This window comes from Balaenoptera acutorostrata, chromosome 14, assembly GCF_949987535.1.
Source record: "Balaenoptera acutorostrata chromosome 14, mBalAcu1.1, whole genome shotgun sequence".
Lineage (NCBI taxonomy): Eukaryota > Metazoa > Chordata > Mammalia > Artiodactyla > Balaenopteridae > Balaenoptera > Balaenoptera acutorostrata.
In genome coordinates, this window is record NC_080077.1 from 43,387,067 (window position 1) to 43,409,480 (window position 22,414).

Sequence of the window (22,414 nt, forward strand, 5' to 3'; positions counted from 1 at the left end):
TTAAAGCTACCTAAAGAAGGATTAGTTGAGAAAAACATTTAAGAGCAAAAATGATGAGACTAGTAGTCTGAGACTTAGGGGATGGGGAAGTGCCTAAGGTAATAGAGAAGAGAGAATAGGAGTTATTCATCAAGTCGGGGGTAAAAAAGACCAATAATAAAGTAACTTATAAAACTTGAGATCATTTAGGGGAGGTAGATTCGCTTTTAAAATTGACTTGTCAGATACTTGAAGGCTCAAGCATTTTATTTTTTTCATAAATGCTGAACTCTGGACAGATTCTCTTTCCTTATTAAATATCCCAGTTAGCAATGGGGAAGAGTTTGACATCAAGAGAAGCCAGTTAGTTTAAGGGAGGGGCTTGTCATGTAGGTTTACACAATTAGGGGGAAATGTACAAAATACACTCTAAGTGATGGAAAGAAATGCTATAGCATGTTCTGCGGCTTTTTAAGGAACTTGTCTATCAGTAAACAAGTAATATACAGGTGAAACATTTAACATTTGGAAGTTAACCACTATTGCAAGATAACACTAGGAGGTCAAGAAAATTCAGGATCGAGGGTCAAATTAGCACATGTAGTAAGAAGCAATATGATTTCTAAGAGAACTACATATTTTATACAAAAGAAGCTGGCAGAACTGAAACCAAAATAAGAAATGGAAAATCTCACTCTCTCTCTCTCTCTCTCTCTCTCTCTCTCTCTCTCTCTCACACACACACACACACACACACACACACACACAAAACCAATTTAACAACAAAAAACAACCCTCAGGTCTCCAGATACTTGCTTCAGAACTCTGTAGACCATGATGCTGTTCCTTTGTTAGGAAGATTCTAATCCAGTTCAATGATTTGTAGTCCCACCCCGTCCATTATATTCATTATCTTTGTGCTTGGCATCCCAGCAACTGAGCTCCTTGCATTCCCAATCTTTATGGTGGCATCATTATTTATTTTGTCATCCAAAATGGAAATTTGAGACTCATCCTTCTTTCTGTCTTCTCCCAGACTCTGGTCCACTAAGAAATCAAATGCAGATTGCCAGTTAGAAATCTGTGTTCCCATAGCCTCATCAGCTTTCCTCTGAACTTTTATATATACCTTCTGTCTTGAGCCTCTCCTGTTCTCTACCCTGATATCCAAGTTGCCTTCTCAAGGGTAAATTTGGTTCTCACATGCTGAGAACTTTTCTTTATTATCACCATGTCCCTCAAGATTAAAAACCCAAATTTTACAGCACTGCGTACAGAGGTTTTTCCTAATCTGGTGTTGTCATCTATTCCCACCATATTTGACAACTCTGCCATTTGTGTGTGTTATTTCTTCTATCTGGAATCTATTCTTACTTTCTTGTTCCTTTGGAGTGCCTTTATTATTCAAAAATAGGTAGGGAGAAGCCTGTTTTGTTTGTTCTTAATTTTTAATTGTATAAGTAATAAGTGAATATCTCTTAGCAATTCAGGAAACTCAGATAAAGCAGAAGTTGGAGGGGGACTTTATACATTTTGTAGGTATTTATTTTTTCTTTACCATAAATTTCATGAATAGGGACTGATTTATTTTTTCTTTACTCCTCACACTGCTAATGCCTTGGAGGTTAAGGTTAATGGATATTTTGAATGTTATTTTGCCATTACAAGTGAGCTTGTAAAAGGATAAGTTAAAGGAAGGTATAGAATACAAATGCAACTGACCGACTGACCCTTGAATTTTCAGCATAGATGCATTCTTGAAAAGGTTATGTAAAATGGATTTTGATATGTAAAATTCATGTTTATCTTATAAAGCAAGCGATGTCCCAGTGGAAAAGATTAATAAGCCCAACTTTCTAATATGCAGACATTGTAACTTTTTATCAGTTTAATGTACTGAGAGTTGTACATTGTTTTGCTATATCTCAGTAATCTGTACTTCCTCCTTAACCCATCTCCAAATTAAAAGCTTATATAGCACAGCAAAAGGATGTGAGCATATCATCATCTGGGGTTTTCATTTGCCCTTGAGTTGGTCAAAGGTGGGGAGTAGGTTCCAGGACCAGCCCTTAGCATTAAGATTAAGAGCATACTTTTGGCAAAGTTTATCAGGCTGCCCTGTTAATGTATTCATTTTTATAGGTTTATTGCTTAGTTAGGGCCATGGATAGCTGAAGAGTTGATTGTTGACTCCAGCATTAATATGTTGATTTTTTAAAATCAAACTTGAAAACATAAAATATCTAAAAATTCAGTATTTGGATCATTATGAATCTGTGTACTGAATGTTTGAGAATCAGAAAGTGCTCTTGAGACTTTACACCTACAAAATAGAAACACAGTATAGTCACTGAAGACTTTCTTTCAAATGTATCTCTAAAATGCAAACTAAAATTAAATTAGTTATGTAGATTACTCAGAGATTTCCTGGGTCTGAAAGAAATGAGGCTGAATCTCAAGAGCTGGAAAGCATGATTTTTATTCAAATGTAATTTTGTGGATTGATCTTTGAACTCTAATCTTTAGAGTGTATATCTTTCTTTTTATTTTGTATATCATTGCTATAAAAATGATAGTAGAGATTTTTAAGTAATGGTAATTTCAGGGATGGTAGACTTTTGTAGATTGTAAATTTTTCGATTGCTTAATATTTAGCAAATATTGTCAGGTTCTGTGCTGAGTACCAGGAGTTATAAAAGAATAAGGTCAAGCTTATCGTGATGCAGACTAAACTGGGAAAGGAACCACTGCCGTAAGTACTGTCATAAGTACTGTCACTCTAATTACAATACCTGTCTGTGCTGTTCAAAATAATTTTGGATTTTTTTGAAGGCTGAGAAATATACTTGAGGGATTGTTGTTAGTCATTGTCTTTTTTTTGATTGTGTGCTATGGGCTAGGGATGAACTAGACTCGGCATTACAAAAAAAAAAAAAATCTCTAACGTTTCTGGTGCTTATACTTTTTAGCAAAATATGTGAAGGGATGTTTAAATTGAACAGCAATCAAGTTGCCCCTCTAAACTCCTCTCAACAATTTTACCCTGAGAAGATTACCCATTGTTGACTCTTGAAATATTTTTTTAAAAAGCAGTAATTTTAACATATGGAAGAATAAAGTATTTAATGGCCCATAACTACACTGTCCGAAAAGAAGTAAGTAGTACATGTATGGTAAGCAAAGTCAGTTAATCCCAACTGATATAAAGTAAAAGTCTCCTCCCTCTCTGCTCACAAAATAACCATCATTAATAATTCCTTTTGTATACTTTGAGAAAAATCCTTTCATACATTTTAAAAATAATGTAGGCAGTGCTTTGGTCCCCAAACACATGTATTATTATATATTTTTCTTTTATCTCTCAATAGTACAATATGATAAAAAACTTGATAAAACATATTTTGGTAATCTGCTTTTAAAAATAAGTGAAATATGTTAGCACTTATGCTACAGCTCCATTTTAGTAGAATCAGGTTCTGTAGTCTGGTACATTTGTTATCCTTAAGTAATTATACAAAACCTTTGGAAAATGCTACGTTCTGTTTGTTTATAAGTAAAATCCATGATTAAATTTGAGGACTTAAACACACCCCCCCACCCCCAATCTTCTAATTGATTTCTTAGGGAAAATGATTTGTTCCTCAATCTTGGATATATTGTTTACCCGCTTCACTTTTTTAAAAAAAATTTTTATTTATTTGTTTTTTTTGTTTTTTTTTTTAATTTATGGCTGTGTTGGGTCTTCGTTTCTGTGCGAGGGCTTTCTCAAGTTGCGGCAAGTGGGGGCCACTCTTCATCGCGGTGCGCGGGCCTCTCACTATCGCGGCCTCTCCCATTGCGGAGCACAGGCTCCAGACGCGCAGGCTCAGTAGTTGTGGCTCACGGGCCCAGCTGCTCCGCGGCATGTGGGATCTTCCCAGACCAGGACTCGAACCCGTGTTCCCTTCATTGGCAGGCAGATTCTCAACCACTGCGCCACCAGGGAAGCCCCTACCCGCTTCACTTTTGCATTATAACCGTAATGAGATCATGTTTCATGCATAGATCATTCCTTTGTTGGCATTTTTAGAAAACATGCTCATGCTAACACAGATTAGACATAAATCAGATTGGTTTTTGAGAGGAAAAATGTCCCTTCCTCCAAAAGAAAATAGTTACATTAATAGTAACTTAGTTGTTTAGAGTGGTGGAAATCACTAATATGTTTAGGGTTCTCTTTATTTTCATGTACATGTATTTTTAAGATATAAAATGTAGGTATATATTCCTCTCATCAGTTTCTTTTTATCATTTTTTTAGGGTCTTTTACCCTTGAAGTAACTTGATATATTTGCATTGTTATTTCAGTAAAGCATATTAGGATGGCAAAAATAGCATTATAGAGTTAGTTATAAAGACAAATTGAAGAACTAATGAGATCATTAAAAACTCAGTTCCTTCTTTAATTTAAATTTCAAGACTTAAGATGCATACTTCTGTTTATAATTAGTCACTCTGATGAAGAGGTTATGGATAGAATTTTTTTATATGATTTGTTTTTATTTTGTTAGAGAAATATGTAGTAATACATTCCATAAATAATTACATGGGCTTAGTTAAGATACAGATTATTTTTATTAAATGCACATTCTTTTAGTAATAATATAATATGTAAGATACAGATTTTATTTTAATGACAGTTCTTTCAGTAATCATATAGTCCGTGTTTTTCCTTCTCGTTGAATAAAAACTCTAAACTCTGTGTAATTTGTAATTTATTTTCATCTTCATTATTGAGCTTTGTGAACTTAATTCTGGGTGAGGTGTCCTGATCCTTTTACCAAAAAGCACTCATAGAGTATCTCTTCAGATAGACTATTCCAGGAAAGAGAGGAAGATCTGCTGTGTTATTTGACATGTTGTGAGTGATGAATGAGCTAAGGAACAAAAGCAAATGAAAGAGAGATAACAAACTTGAAGAACTGCAGAGGTTGTATTCTAGTTAAGTGTGGCAGTACTAGATTATCTAAATTTAACAGTATTTGTCCAGGCTGAAGCCAAAGAATTTGGAACTATTTTCAGATGCAAATAGTGAGCTTATTTTAGAAACATGTTTGACCATTACATGACATATTTTGGCAACTTTTCATAGCATCTGGGTCTCATCTAAATAGATATATTTGGGATTGTTGTAGATGCTTGTTTTCCCTATTCAGTTATGAGAGTGGAATTTGCTGTTTACAATAAGAGGTGCCAATATATGTGTTATATCTCTGGGTGGTTGGGCTCTAGATGCAGAAGAGTTATGCTAGTCTACTGGCTAGACTATTTGGCTAGTCTACTGTTTTCTCCTCTAAACCACCATTACAACAATGTATCTTATGCATTTTTAGGTAAAACATCTAAATGAGGAGTTCCCTTCCCTCCCTGAGTTTGGTAACTACCAAATATGTATGAAAAATGTTTACTTGTAAAAGTTGCCCTTGTTTTGCTGTACAGATTTTGAAATATTCATTACTTTGATGATGTCCTTTCTGTTCTGTGCTTGAAGTTAGCTCACAGTTATATGCCTTTATAATTATCTTTTAGATTTCATGTTCATGTCTGGTTACAGTTTTATTATTTACAAGCTATAAATATAAATTATATATTCATATGTTTAAATTATATTCTCCTTGATTACTTATATTGGTTACGGTCAAGTAGAAACATGACTGATGACTTGAAATTCTGCCACAAAATGGTATTCCTCTCATGACCAATTATGATTTTATTGAACAGAAATTCTTAATTGCTTTCTAACTACTTGGGATAAAAATGTGTTACTAATGGTTATTGGGGAGAGGTTATTTGAATATGAAATACTTTCTTCTTTTTCATATTTGGAAGCAGCATTGTCCCATCTTAATAGAAGGCTTCTTTGTTCTTCTTAAGTATTGACAACTCTTAAGAACCAGCTTGTAATTGTTATAGGGGAGGACAAATAATTTTCCCTCTACCATTCTTAGTTCTTAGCTGAGACTGCTGTAATAAAAGGTAGATTACAAGAGAAAAACAAATAGAAGTTTATTAACCTATATACCTTGTGTGCAAATGGAAGATACTCAGGGAAAAATGAGGAACTCAGAGAGGTGGCTTTAGAATTCATGATTAAATACCACTCAGTTCAGGAAAAGCAGAGGAGGGATGCAGGCCTCTCAGGGGAGAATAGACGATTTTTAGGAGAGTTGAATAGGCCCTTAGAAGAATAGATAGGAGAGATGATAACCTCCTGTGGGAAAGTTTGTCTGGGTGCAATGTCTGCTTCTAGTCTCCTTTCCTGTGATAAGAGCCAATGCTCCCTGATTGATGAAACTCCCAGGGAGGGGATTTATGACAGTTGAGTTCCTTTGGGAGGATCTGTCTTTAGGCAGAGAGTAGAGTTCAGAAAAAGCCTCTCCCTGCATTTGCTCATTTTCAAGTGCCTACAGCTCAAAATAATTAATATGTCATTAATTATGGTGGCGTGTCCTGAGCTCCTACAGTCGTATTTTGGGGTAGCATATTGTGCTACCCTTCATTTCCAACTCTGTTTTTGCATTCTTGGTGTACGGTATTTACTTCATCTGGTCATTTATCTCTCAATTATTTGCCTATGTAGGATAGCACCGTAGTGAGGAATAGATAGGAAATTATAGCCGAGATAGTGCATTGTATCATCTACAGAGCATCTTTGAGTACTTACATATTCTCCCCCAGCAGGCAAGGCCTTCATTTCCCCTCAGTCCTACTGTGAGGTAGAGAGAAAAATAAAGTCTAGGCCCATGGTTAGTATATATTTTGTTTTTGTTGAGTTAGTATTGCATTTTGTGGATGTAGCACGGTTTGTTTATCCATTTATCAGTTAATGGTTTGTTTCCAGTTTTGGGTGATTAAACATTTGCCTTCAGGTTTTTGTAGACATACGTTTTCACTTCTTTTGATTAGATACCAAATTCAGTTCCCCATTGAATCAGCTTTGCCCCTTTGGAAGTTAGTTGACCAAATGAAATAAGTCAGAGAAAGAAAAATACTGTATGATGTCTCTTATATGTGGCATCTAAAAATGCCAAACTCATAGAAACAGAAACTAGAATGGTGGTTACCAGAGGGTAGAGGGTAGGGAAATGGGGAGATGTTGGTCAAAGGATACAAACTTCCAATTTGCTATAAATTATAATAAAAATAAAATTTCATCAGTTGTTTCTTTTCTGTATATCTTTAGTAGTACAGCATTGTTTATATAGTATGCAAAATCATAAAGGTACAGTAGCTGCCTTGCTATTTGAGATGTCACAATATGATTTTAATAACTCTTGCTAGGTAATTCAAATTGTGTTCTATAACTTCATTTAGTATAGCATGCCCTATGGCCTCATTACAAAAGCCTTAAAAGGTAACATGTTTCCATAATTGTCATTTTCAGTGATAGGCAGATATAAACAGGTTTTTAAAATTACATGTAACTCCACCTGCAGCATTTGGTTGTGTGTCAGGATTCTTTCTCCTTTTTAAACTACTTCTATGAATCAGGATTAAAGTTTCGAGGGAAGACTGCCATGCTGCTGATTTGGTAATTGTTTATTGAATCTTAATTACAGAGAAAGACTTCCTTTCCTTTCTTCCTGCTTGCTCAATTTTATGGGTCAATTTTTGTTTTCTAAAGGGATTAGGTTAAGGGAGCTACAAATCAGAAGAATAAAATTTCATGTTTTGTTTTACATATATTCACTGGATGTATCTGGCAAGTACTTCAGCAGTCCATCCTGTCAGTGACTCAGGTGCTATAAACCAAGTAGTACTGTTGTTTGCTTTTGTCTTGCAGACCTACTTTTTTCTTCTCTTTACTCCCTCTTTCTTGATGCCAGGAAGTTTTCTAAAACAAGAAAAGGCTTTTCCTTAAGTTGTCAGCCATGGGAAAAATTTTAGCAGATGACTGGTGGAAGAATAGAATAGTTAATGTCTTCTTGAAAAGATCATCATCTATTGTCTAGGCACTTGTCTTATTGACATAGGTACAAGATGTATAAGGTAAAGCATAGCTTAAAATACTATGGTATGGGTCATTCCTGATTTGTGGTAATCAGCAGTGAAGGAACCTTTTATAAAGTTTTGGAAGAGGATACCATAGATCCTCAAGCTATCTTAGAAGTTTTTTGTTAGGCATGGTAACAATATACAAAAACCAATATTTAAAATATCTGTAACCTGTTATCAGGATATTAATATATAACTCAATATATAAATAAAATATATATTCACTTTTATTCTACAAATAAATTAAATATTTAGTAGTATAAATTATAGCACAAATGGTTCACCATATCATTCTGATAATTTCCACATCTTATGCTGAGTTTTGGAATTATTGATATGGTCTTTTGTCTTGCTTTTTTTTTTACCAGTTTTAATGAATTCCTGTTTGAGCTACAGTTTGACAAAATAAATTTCATGAAACGAGTACCTGTTAAACTGATAGTCATTAAGTAACATGGAGTTGCAATAAGCAGAGACTTTCTCTTAATATCAACAGTATTGTTTATAGTGCTTAATCTTCTCTTGGTTTTTAAGAGCAGTTACTTTCAAACATTTATTCCAGTTGCTGTGATGCTATGAAATTTGAAATACCTCTTGGTCAACTGGGCCATAGTAGAAAGAGTGAGACAGTGCGGTGCTCTTTTGTTGGGCTGCCAACTATATTTGAATCCTAGCTCTGCCAACTAAATATAAGCTGGTAGGGAGTGTTGAGATGGGGGAAGTTTGAGGGGCTGACTAGTAGAAACCAACCAATCAGGAAGGATGCCGTAAGTAGTGTCCAGAGGGCCCCTTTTTATGCCAGGAGTAACTCTTTATTTGTTGGATGATGGAAAGTTCTGAGGATTGGGTTTGGGCAGCAGCTAGTGTTCAACCACAGTGAAAGTACTTCAGTACTGCTACAACTAATATATCTGTACTGGTGCATACTGGCCCAGTATCAGCCTGAGCTGTATATTGGGCAAGAGAAAGAGTGAAATTCAAAGACCAGATCTCTGACTAACCTGTCTCTATAACCCTATGTGTCACTTAGACTCCAAATATGTGACCATCTGACAAAGTTATGTACCCTGTTATCTAGTTTCTACGCTTCTTAGTCTGATCACCTTGTGCTGTCTTTGTGCTGCCTGAAACATCCTGTCCTAGTATTACTTGACAATCATCTTTTTTTTTTTTTTTTAAAGGTAGAATAAGAGACTCTTTTTTTTTTTTTAATTAATTTATTTATTTATGGCTGTGTTGGGTCTTCGTTTCTGTGCGAGGGCTCTCTCCAGTTGTGGCAAGCGGGGGCCACTCTTCATCGCAGTACGCAGGCCTCTCACTATCACGGCCTCTCCTGTTGCGGAGCACAGGCTCCAGACGCGCAGGCTCAGTAATTGTGGCTCATGGGCCCAGCTGCTCGGCGGCATATGGGATCTTCCCAGACCAGGGCTCGAACCCGTGTCCCTTGCATTGGCAGGCAGACTCTCAACCACTGCGCCACCAGGGAAGCCCGACAATCATCTTAATTTAAAGGTTTAATCTAGGACTAGTTGATGTCACCCAGTTAGTGGTTTATTCAGAAGTAGGTCTTGTCAGTAGCATCTTTGGAAAACAAAGGATAAAAAATATTGCTGCACATTTGAATTCTCCTGAAGTTGCTTTGTGGTGTTTATATAGCATCTCTTAGCTTGCCAAGGAATTTATTTTCCTATTTGATTTACCAATTGTATTGGAAATTTACCAATTTCCTAGAGCTACCATAACAAAGGACACAAACAAGGTAGCTTAAACAACAGATATTTATTGCCTCACAGTGCTGGAGGTTAGAAGTCCAAAATCAAGGTGTCAGCAAAGTTAGTTCCTTCTGAGGGCTGTGAAGAAAAATCTGTTTCGGGCCTGTTTCTAGTGGTTTTCTGGCAATCTTGTTGTGTTCCTTTGCGTGTAGATGTATCACTCCAATCTCTGGTTTTCATCTTCACATGGTGTTCTCTCTGTATCTCTTTACATAGTCTTCTGTGTGCATGTCTGCATTCAGATTTCCCCTTTTGCATCAGTCTAATGACTTCATCTTGACTGTATCTGTGAAGTCCCTGTTTCCAAATGAGGCTACATTCTGAGGTATTGGGGGTTAGGACTTCAACATCTTTTTGAAGGGACACAGTTCAACCAGTACCACCAGTATTAAAATTTTGATTTTGTTTCAATGATAGAAATTTGAGGATATCTGCTGTATTGGGTTTTGTTATTATTTGTTTTAAATATCTTGAATTTTTCTTAAAGTCAATCGATTTTTTTCTAAATGATATAATAAACACTGGAGACCAGTAATCATCTAGATTATCTGCTTAATAGTCATTTTCTATGGATATATTTACTACTTTGTGAAAATATTTTAGCTTTTGAAATTTCAGTGTAATTAAAGGTTGATGTGATGAGTGACAATTTGAAGTCTGAATGCTACAGATACTATTTTTATTCCCTTGTGGAAACCCTTCTGGTAATGCTTGTACAGTCTAGCCTTGGTATGTTCTTTTATTGTACTCCTTCCTTAGGCAATGATTAATTTCTTATTTCCAGAAAGCTTCCACAAGATAATGAGAACAGGATCTTACATATAGTATTATAATAATGTTCTGTTGTCACCAATTCTTCATTAGATTTGTACATTTACTTTAGAACTTCCTTGAAATTCTTCAAGTTATGTTGTATTCACAGGTGTGATTTAAGATGGTTTTTTAAAAAAATCAAATGGACAGTTCTCTATTTTTTTTTAAATGAAAATCTCTGGGAAAATACAAGGTGACATATAAATATTCCCTTTAGCCACTTTTAGTATACTAATAGTGTAAACATGTTTGTGCAGGTTTTGACTGGATCATCTCGTCAAAGTTATTCACCTCCTGGCTATCAAGATTTCAGTAAGTGGGAATCAGTGCTGAAAATAAAAGAAGGACTACTAAGGCAGAAAGAAATTGTAATTGATCGGTGAGTCTTTTTTTATTTTTTAATTACTAAATATTTCAGGCATGCAGAAATGTAGTTTAATAAAACAAATATCTTTGTACCCACTGCTTAGAGTTTAAGAAATAGAACCTTACAAGTACACTGATGTCTCATGTCTGTCCATCCCCAATCCCAGTACTTTTAAGAACCAGTATCAGAACTGAGGGTCAGTTGGTTTATCTGCCTATCTATCTATCTATTTATCTATCTATCTATCTGTGTCTGTTTTCTACCATCCTCCCATTTACATGAGGGTAACTCATTATTTGGAAACTCCTCTCCATCTTTTTTGTACATGTAACAAGTTAGCTGCAATGCTGATGAACTATCAAAGCTAGTGTCTTTGTGTTTTATACTTGGGAACTATCAAATTGGAAAGCTACTTTAAAGTGGTAGTTTCCTTTAACTAATGTATGTTAGATCTGATAGCACAGAAAGTATGAAAATCATGAATGTTTAAAATTAAATGACCTACAGATAAGAATTTTGAAAATTTTGGGAGACATTTCCAAAATTTTGCCTATTTCAGTACCAAAGCTCTGAAAAAAAATTTTTTTAAACTTAATAGTCTCCTGATTATTCCCAGCAAAAAATTACTTAATTATTACTTAATTATTTATGATCTATATTGGTTCTACATCATTTATGTATACTTTTGGGATAGTTAAACATGTTGCATATCATGGTAATTGGGAAATAGTTTGAGGAGGCATTTTTTTCTTAATCAGTGCTAGTTACTTCTTATTTTCATGTGCTTATATGGGATAAAGTAGTAGATATTTTAGCTTTAAAATTAAATCCTAATTCAAACCTTTAAATATATTTAATAGTTGAAATTTCAAAAGATTTTACTTAGAAACTTAGCACTGTTAAGCAAGATCTGCTGGAATATAAACTAGAGCATAAACATCTGGGCTTCCTTATTCTCCACTATGTTCTCAACATCTTGAACAGAGCCTGGCACGTAGTACATGTACTTAGTGCTTGATACTTCCATGCTTGATAAATGAATGAAGATTGTAGGAGATAGTTATAATTGATTTTATGAAAAGCCTATTTTAAAATATTAGATACTTCTAGTACAAGTGAATTTTATGTATAAATAATTATAGACCCTGTTGGATATATATTTTGAACACTTAAATAATTTAACTCATTGTATAGACTTGAAATTAATACCATTTTTAAACACACCAAAATTCAGACTTTCATTAATATGAATAGACTTGCCCTCAATCAGAATCACTTGGCTTTTATTATTTTTTAAACACCATTATACCATTCTATTGGGTATAAGTTAATAAGTGTCTTAGTTCATTTGGGCTGCTATAATAAAATACCATAGACTGGGTAGCTTATAGACAACAAATATTTATTTTTCCCACTTCTGGAGGCTGGGAAGTCCCAAGGCACCGGCAGATTCAATGTCTGGTGAGAGCCAACCTCCTGATTCATAGATGGCCGTCTTCTTGCTGTAACCTCCCATGGTGAAAGGGGCAAGGGAGCTCTCTGGAGCTTCTTTTGTAATGGCACTAATTGCATTCATGAGGATTCTGTCCTCATGACCTAGTCACCTCCCAAAGGCCCTCTACCTCCTATACCACACATTGGGCATTAGGATTTAATGTGTGAATTTGGGGGGGCGGTGGGTGGTGTATGTCACAACATTCAGTCTATGGCAGTAAGAAATGCAGATAATTATTGATGTAATCTATTAAAATATATTTATATTTGTCAATTTTGTATATATAGAAGGATACTAAGGAAATAATCTAAAATCATTCAAGTTGCTCAGTTGGCCAATTCTGTTTTTTAATTAAAAAAATTTTTTTTATGGAAGTATAGTTGATTTACAATGTTGTGTTAGTTTCAGGTATGCAGCAAAGTGACTCAGTTTTATATATATATATATATATATATATATATATATATATATATATATACACATACATACACACACATACTTTTTCCGATTCTTTTTCCATATAGGTTATTATAAAATATTGAGTATAGTTCCCTGTGCTATACAGTAGGTTCTTGTTGTTTATCTATTTTATATATAGTAGTGTGTGTATTTACTCCCAAGTTTCTAATTTATCCCTTTCCCCCATCTTTCCCCTTTGGTAGCCATAAGTTTGTTTTCTATGTCTGTGAGTCTGTTTCTGTTTTGTGAATAAGTTCATTTTTATTATTTTTTTTAGATTCCACATGTAAGTGATATCATATGATATTTGTCTTTGTCTGTCTGACTTACTTCACTTCGTATAATAATCTCTAGGTCCATCCATGTTGCTGCAGATGTCTTTATTTCATTCTTTTTTATGGCTGAGTAATATTCCATGGTATATATGTACCACACCTTCTTTATCCATTCATCTGTCGATGGACATTTAGGTTGTTTCCATGTCTTGGCTGTTGTAAATAGTGCTGCAGTGAACATCGGGGTGCATGTGTCTTTTCAGGTTATCGTTTTCTCTGGATATATACCCAGGAGTGGGATTGCAGGATCATATGGTAGCTCTCTATTTTTAGTTTTTTAAGGAACCTTCATACTGTTCTCCATGGTGGCTGTACCAATTTACATTCCCACCAACAGTGTAAGAGGGTTTCCTTTTCTCCACACACTTTCTAGCATTTATTATTTGTAGACATTTTGATGATGGCCATTCTGACTTGTGTGAGGTGGTATCTCGTAGTTTTGATTTGCATTTCTCTAATAATTAGCAGCGTTGAGCATCTTTTCATGTACCTTTTGGCCATCTGTATGTCTTCTTTGGAGAATTGTCTATTTAGGTCTTCTGCCCATTTTTGGCCGATTCTTTATCTAGTCTCATTTATGGATCTGTGGTAGCCACATTGTAAAGTAGGCGTTGGCTGGCCTAGGCTAGCCTTAACCTGGATGGTCTGTATGCTCCATGGGGGTCTGTCATCCTCCAGTATGCTAACCAGGGTTTGTTCATAGGGTGAAGTTCAAAGAGAAAATGAAGCACACACGTTCTCTTGGAGCTTAGGCTCAGAACTGGCACAAAGTCCCTATGGGGAATCTCTGTACCCTTAGCTTAATTTCTCTGTGAACCTAAAACTTCTCTAAAAAATAAAGTCTGCTTAAAAAAAAAAAAAATCACTTCCACTATGTTCTTATTGGTCACAAGGCCAAGAGACTTCACCTGTGGACAGTAGGAACAGCAAAATCACATCATAAAGGAGTATAAGTAATACAGGGAAGGGAATACTTGTGGATGTTTTTGTAAACAATCTACCACACCCAGTGTCTTAAATAATCTTTGATATTTTACATGCTTATTATAAAGTTTTTGATGATTAATGCATTTGACATTATATAAAACAGAGGAAGAAAAAGTAGCAACTCCTATTTCTCAAGCAACATGACCAGAATTTAAAAGTAAAAATGTTCATATATAAAGATCTTTATAACACATATAGTGATGAAAATTAGAACAAAATTATAGTATATCTTTTTTCCAGGAACCAGATTAGACTAATGGCCTTTAAAATGGTGATAACACATGCAGAGACTATTTCAGAGACAGAATTGACAGGATTTAGTTTCTTCCTGGATGGAACTGAGAGTAAAGATGCTGAACTTTTCTACTTTGGAATACAGTGTGGGTGATGATACCTTTTAAGTCACTTAACTAAAAATTGTATTCTGGATATTATTCCTGCAAATATCAAGTTATTCATGATTACATGAGAAAAATGTGTTTTTGTTTTTTTTTTTACAATGCATATAGCTTTTGTAGATTTTAGATAATTAGGTCAAAACAGATCAAATGTTAAGGAAAAATAACTGCTATAGAAACTGTTCTTCTTATGGTTACCAGTGGGGAAGGGTTTGGGGGGAGGGATAGATTGGCAGTTTGGGACTGACATGTACACACTGCTATATTTAAAATAGATAACCAACAAGGACCTACTGTATAGCACAGGGAACTCTGCTCAGTATTCTGTAATAACCTAAATGGAAAAAGAATTTGAAAATGAATAGATACATTTATATGTATAACTGAATCACTTTGCTGTATACCTGAAACTAACATAACATTGTTAATCAACTATACTCCAATATAAAGTAAAAATTTTTTTTAATTAAAAAAAAAAGAGGGCTTCCCTGGTGGCGCAGTGGTTGAGAATCTGCCTGCTAATGCAGGGGACACGGGTTCGAGCCCTGGCCTGGGAGGATCCCACATGCCGCGGAGCGGCTGGGCCCGTGAGCCACAACTGCTGAGCCTGCGCGTCTGGAGCCTGTGCTCCGCAAGGAGAGAGGCCCGCGCATCGCGATGAAGAGTGGCCCCCGCTTGCCACAACTGGAGAAAGCCCTCGCACAGAAACGAAGACCCAACACAGCCAAAATCAATCAATCAATCAACCAATCAAACATACGCATCTGATTCAAGATCCTCATTAAAAAAAAAAAAAAAAAAAAAAAAATACCACTGCTTTAAAAAAAAAAAAAAGAAACTGTTCTTAAGTGTTCCCCATCTTGTGAGAAAAAGCAAATAGGTTAATTTCAAAAACAACTCAGAAAAAAAGGAGGAAACCTGGTTTCTAATGCTTCATATTTGACACTAACCATTTAGGTAATTCTGAATAGGGTACTTGACCTTTTGCATATTGATTTTCTCATCTGCCTGGGTACAAGGAGTTTCACCACTTAAGCAAAAAATGAGGTTTTTGAAGATCACTCTTCTAGGCAACTCTCCTCTCCCACCTAGTTGTACAGCATGAGGATTAAATGAATAAATGTATGTAAAAAGCACTAATACTGTCTGATGCATAGTGGCCATCAGCAAATAGGAGCCACATTATACATGTTTTGTATATGTAATAGTTATGTTTACGTGCTTGTCTTTCCTCAGTCGACTTTGATCTCTTCACAGAAGAGACAGTTTCATGTACATTTTATTACTCATAGTAGGTACTCACTAAATATTCATGCAGAGGAAATAGCCTCATTTTAATGAAAAAGAGGTTAAGGTTGTTGGTTAACCTATGCTGTTGCTGATACTAGTAGTTCTTAGGATGGTTTACACTTAGAAATTGCATAGCTTGTGCCGCTGAATTGAACAGATAAAATATAGGGGTAAATCAGTGCACTGGAGCCTGATTCAGAGAGAAAACCCTATACCCTCTGTGGTGACAGCTGAGTTAATGCTATTAGTAAATGATACTGGCAGTATAGAGGAGAATTCTCATTTTGTCATTACTTGGCAATTTACAATATAGTATCTACAAATCTTCTTAAGATCTTGTCCAATAATAGAGAATCTGACTAGCCATTGTTTCTGGTTCTTGGAAAGGAGACTGTAAATCTTTAGAATGTCTTTTTTATTCATGAGCGGTGGAACACACCTGCATTTATGCTAATGAGGTGATTCTTGGGCCCTGCATAGCAGCTTCAGGATGGGGGCTATTTACCATAGAGACCAACCCTGTGATCAGAGGGTTGGGACTTTTGAGCCAGTCCAACCTCCAGGGAGAGGAGGAGGCTGGAGATTGAGTTCAGTGATTTAATCAATCTTGCCCACACAATGAAATTCAATAATAAAAACTCTGGGAACTCCCCAGATTTGTAGCCATTTGGTTAGAAGTGTGGATGGCCTGGGGATCCCACTTGAGTCTGGCATCTGAAGTGAGGCTTTCTTGTTGGGGATCATGCCCTTAAAGCTGTGGAGTCTGATGCTAACTTAAGGTGTTCAGTGTCAGAATCAAATTTCACACAGTGTAGCAGTTGGCCTTGAAACAAAATAGATTTAGAAATTGATTTTATAAAGCTATATACCTAGGTGTAAACAACCAAAATAGATAGAAACAAACTATTGAAACTGTATTTAAATACTCAGATAAGCGGATAAAAATAACCAAACCTTAAACACTTGTGATGGAGAATAAATATGACTCTTGCATTATGGGGTCCATCTCAAAGTAAAAGATGTTCTGCAAATTGCCATGAGCAAACTCCCATATGTTAATTGATCATATCTGTGAAGTTGGAATTTTAATAACTTTTAATAACCATGATATGTACACTTAGGCCTTGCTTTAGAAATATGGTAAGTCCTAGCTTCTAAAGCAGATGAGTTAGAAGGACATTTAATATGAATTCCATTAAAAAAAAATCCACACTATACCAAAGAATCCACCACTGATTTTAAAAGTTTACCTAGCAAAATTATAATGTGATTTTACTTCCACATGTAATTAAATGAGAGACATATACATTGCTGAAGGCTCAAATGATAGCATTTTTTAGTAATAAAATATTTTTAAATTAAGGTATGGACATTTTTTTTTAGACATACTATTACACAATAGATTACAGTATAATGTAAATATAACTTTTATATGCACTGGGAAACCAAAAAATTCCTGTGACTGGCTTTCTTGCAATATTCAGTTTATTGCCGCGGTCTGGAACCTAACCTGCAATATCTCCAAGGTCTGCCTTTAAATGTAAAAGCATCCTTTTAATATACTTTGGGAGTATTTTCAGGCTATACTCCCTAAACGCATTTACCGTTCTTCCTCTGACTACTGTTAGGATATTCTCTTTATCACTGATTTTAAGTCATTTGATTAGGATGTTCCTTGGTTTAGTTTTCTTTTTGTTATTTGTGCTTTGGGTTCTTTGGTCTTCTTGGATCTGTGGGTGTGTCATTCTCAGCAGATTTGGAAAAAATTTGGCCAGTTTTCTACAAATACTTTTTCTTGCTCATTCCTCCTCCCCTCACCTCCCCTATAGGGATTCTAATTACACATATATTTGGCCTTTTAAAGAAATCCACAACTCATTGATTCTCTGAGTTTTTGTTTTGTTTCATTTATTTGTCTTTTTTTTCTGTTTCTTTTTGGATAATTTCTATTGGTATGTCTTCAAATTCCCTAATCTTTTCTTCTGCAAATTCTAATCTGCCCTAATCCCATTCAGGATAATATTTATGTCTTCCATGTCTCTGCTTAACATATTATGTCTTTCTTCTAGTTTCTTGAACATATGAAAATAGTTACAATAATTGATTTAGTGTCCTTCACTATTAATTCTGTCATTTGTGTCAGTTCTAGCTCACTTTCAGTTGATTGGCTGTTCACCTTATTGTGGGTCATATTTTCCTGCTTCTTTGAGGTGCCAGGCATTATGAATTTTAACTTGTTTTGGATGTTACATATTTTTGTATTCTTTTTTTTTTTAATTTATTTATTTTGTTTATTTTTATTTTTGGCTGCGTTGGGTCTTGTTGCTGCACGCGGGCTTTCTCTAGTTGCAGCGAGCAGGGGCTACTCTTTGTTGCGGTGCACAGGCTTCTCATTGTGGTGGCTTCTCTTGTTGTGGAGCATGGGCTCTAGGTGTGTGGGCTTCAGTAGTTGTGGCACTTGGGCTCGGTGGTTGTGGCGTGTGGGCTCTAGAGCGCAGGCTCCGTAGTTGTGGCGCACGGGCTTAGTTGCTCCGCGGCACGTGGGATCTTCCCAGACCAGGGCTTGAACCCGTGTCCCCTGCATTGGCAGGCGGATTCTTAACCACAGCGCCACCAGGGAAGCTGTTATTTTTGTATTCTTGCGCTTTGTTCTGAGCCCCAAATTGCCCTCAGTTGGAAATTGCTGCTAACTGATACCCTGTAAATTATGAAGTTTTCCACTCTGGCATTTGGGAACAGGCACAATTCCGGGCCCCATGTGAGCCTCAGGCACTGTTTCTTCTAATCTTTTTGGCTAACATATCCCCCACCCCCACCCCACAACCCCCCCTCCCCACTTAAAGTAGTTTCTTCACGCATTCGTTAGTTAACACTCAACTGAATACCCAAGGGTGGCTCTGCACTGTGAACTCTAGCTGCCTTGGTTTCTCCAGATTACCAGCTTTGTTTTTTCAACTCAGAGAGGTCACTTTCCCTGTTCAGAGGCTTAGGCTTAAAATGGTAATCTCTGGCAATCTTAGGACTCACATAATTTGTTGTCCACCTCCCAGAAGTCACGGTGACTAATTGCCTGTTGTCCAGTGTCTTGAGAGTCTTTCTTACCTGCATTTTGTTCCATTTTGTAATTATGTCAAGGGAAAGGGCAAAACTGGTTCCTGTTACTCCATCTTGGCTGGAAGAGGAAGTTTAGTTTTCTTTGTAAAGTTTTACATTATTTGAAAAGTACCATGTGACTAATCTCTCCTAACTTATCTGTTTCCTGTTTGATGTTTTGTGTGGATGTTCTTAAAGGATAACATATCTGAAAAACAAATAAAAACAGCTCTGAATAGAACAAGCTCTTTGATGCAGTCTGAACTTGCTCCAAAAGTTATTTTGTAAGTAACTTTGGAAAACATCAAGCTATTTGTTTACCCACATGTATCCTTATTATTCCTTGAAAGCACGAGCTCTTGCTCTCTCTTGCTCTCACTCTGTCTCTCATAACCTTAGTATGAGACTTGTTATTAAATTTTTGAAGATTAATGATAATACATAAAGGTCTTAGCATGTTGCCTGGCACATAATGGTTTTCAAATGTTTAAGGATACATATTCACAAAAGTTAAATAATTTGATTAAAATAAGCTATGATCCACTGAGGAAATACTTGAACTTCAGTGTGTCTGGTTCCAGCATGAGGTTATATTAAAATGAAATTTCAGAGCTATCCAGAGATGCAAATCTGCCACCATGTGAGTTCTCCATCGTTAGTGATGTTTATGTGTAGACCATGCAACCTGGATGTTGTAGATAAGAGGCAGGCATAGTACAGCAGTTGAGCTAGATGATATTTATAAAAATACCTCTCACCCAGACAATGAAATTTTCAGAAGCTTCAATTGGTATTAAGTGTTGAACAGAATTTGGACAAATGGAAATAATAATATTAAGGTAAAGACATTCCAGACTGAAATTGAAACAGTTTTTATGTTAGGCAACAAGAAGAAAGAGAGCAAAGCATGACTTTGTTAGAATCTAAGAAGAGTATTCTACAAAAGATTATGTTCTTTAAAGTGTCAGAAGTACTCTACAGTATACACTTTTTCTGTATTTAACATATCTCATGGTACTGTGGTTTAAAAAGATTTCCTATTATGAATTTTAAGATTGATCATACTTTTAACTCTTATGCCAAATTAGAATACTGAAAGTTCTGCTTTTAATTATCACTTAGAAAAGTATATTTTTTATAATGTGGTACCTCAACTTATGTTTTGCAGGCAGAAGCAACAAATTACCCATCTGCATGAAAGAATAAGGGATAATGAATTACGAGCACAACATGCCATGTTAGGACATTACGTAAATTGTGAGGATTCTTATGTGGCTAGTTTGCAGGTAAGATTATAAAGGATTTTGTAGTCGATTTATTAGTAAAACATGTAAATTATATACTAAGCTTATTAGGACATTTTTTGGAATTAATCATCTGTTCACATGGTTCGTATTTATATGTGTAGTGAAAGATGTCCAAGTGCTGTTTTCCATCTGTCCAGTTCACACCCTTTCCCCACACAAACGGGAGCTACTATTAACAGTTTCTAGTGTAGCCTTCCAGAGTTGACTTATATCACAACAAACAAATATAAATGTATTTTATCCTCCTACCTTCACAAAAAGTATCAAAATAAATACAGTATTCAACACCTTGCTTCTTTCCCTTAATATTATATAAAATTATATAAAATACAGTGATTATTTTCATATCATTACATAGGCAGCATCCCTTTCCTTTGCTTTTACAGCTGCTTGATTTCCCATTTTATGGAGACAGCATAATTTATTCAACCTGTCTCTACTTGTCAAAATTTGGGTTGTTTCTAGTTTGGGACTATTATACATAATCTTATAAAAGTGAAACGCTGTACTCATTAAACAATAACTCACCATTTCACTCCCTGACCCCTGGCAACTACCATTCTACTTCATGTCTCTATAATTTTTATTACTCCAGGTATCTCATGTTAAGTGGAATTATACAGTATTTGTCTTTTTTGTGACTAGCATATTTCACTTAGCATAATATCCTCAAGGTTCATCTGTGTTGTAGCATGTGTCAGAATTTCCTTCCTTTTTAAGGCTGAATAATATCCCATTTTATTTATACCACATTTTGCTTTTCCCCTCATCTTTCAATGGACACTTGGGCTGAATCCACATTTTAGCTATAGTGGAATAATGCTGCTATGAACATTTTTTATATTATTTATTTGAACATGGGTGTACAAATATCTCTTTGAGACCCTGCTTTCATTTCTTTTGAGTATATACCCAGAAATGGAATAGCTGGATCATATGGTAATTCTGTTTAATTTTTTGAGGAACTGCCACACCGTTTTACCACAGTGGAGGTACCATTTTGCATTCCCACCAACAGTGTACAAGTGTTCTAGTTTCTCCACATTGTCACCAACACTTGTTATTTTCTGGTTTTTGATAGTAACCATCCTGATGATATCTCATTGTAATTTTGATTTGCATTTTCCTAATGATTAATGATGTTGAGCATCTTCATGTGCTTATTGGCTACTTCTGTATCTTCTTTGGGGAAAGGTCTATTCAAGTCCTTTGCCCATTTTTAAATTGGACTTTTTGTTTTTTTCTTTATTGAGTTTTAGAGATTCTCTATATATTCTGGATATTAATCCTTTGTCAGATATATGATTTGCAAATATTTTTTCTCATTCTGTGGGTTGCCTTCTTATTCTGTTGATAGTCCTTTGTGTCTTTTCATGCACAAGATTTTTAAATTTTCACGAAGTCTGATTTCTCTACTTTTCTTTTATTGCCTGTGTCTTTGGTGTCATAAACCAAGAAATCATTACCAAATCCAGTGTCATGAAGCTTTTGCCACATGTTTTCTTCTAAGAGTTTTATAGTTTTAGGTCTTACATTTAGGTCTTAGATCCCTTACAAGTTAATTCTTGTATATGGTGTTAGGTAAGGGTCCAACTTCATTCTTTTTGCATGTGGATATCCAGTTTTCCCAGCATCATTTGTTGAAAAGACAATCTTTTCCCCATTGAATTGTCTTGTCAAAAGTCATTTGACCATATATGTGAGGGTTTATTTCTGGGTTCTCTATTCTATTCCATCAGTCTATATATGTCTCTCTTTATGCCAATACCACACTGTTTTGATTACTGTAGCTTTGTAGAAAGTTTTGAAATCACAGAGTGTAAGTCCTCCTCTGTCCCCCTTTTTCAAGATTGTTTTGGTTATTTGTAGTCCCTTGAGATTCTATATGAATTTTAGGGTGGGTTTTTCTATTTATGAAAAAAAATGTTATTGGGATTTTGATAGGGATTACATTTGAATCTGTAGATCACTTTGAGTAATATTGACATCTTAACAGTATTAAGTTTTTCAGTCCATGAGCATGGGATATATTTCCATTTATTTGTGTCATCTTCAGTTTCTTTCAGCAGTGTTTTTTAGTTTTCA

At 35.4% G+C, this 22,414-nt stretch overlaps 1 protein-coding gene across 6 annotated transcripts in view; it reads left to right on the forward strand.

Moving 5' to 3' along the window:
* The window catches only part of CEP85L (centrosomal protein 85 like), a 210,954-nt gene that overhangs the window by 129,837 nt on the left and 58,703 nt on the right, over window positions 1–22,414 (forward strand). For all 6 annotated transcript variants that reach the window (XM_007190766.2, XM_057527706.1, XM_057527707.1 and 3 more), the window contains 2 exons: window positions 10,856–10,977; window positions 20,191–20,308. In XM_007190766.2, coding sequence (XP_007190828.1) covers window positions 10,856–10,977; window positions 20,191–20,308 — 240 coding nt within the window. The remainder of the gene's footprint in view (window positions 1–10,855; window positions 10,978–20,190; window positions 20,309–22,414) is intronic.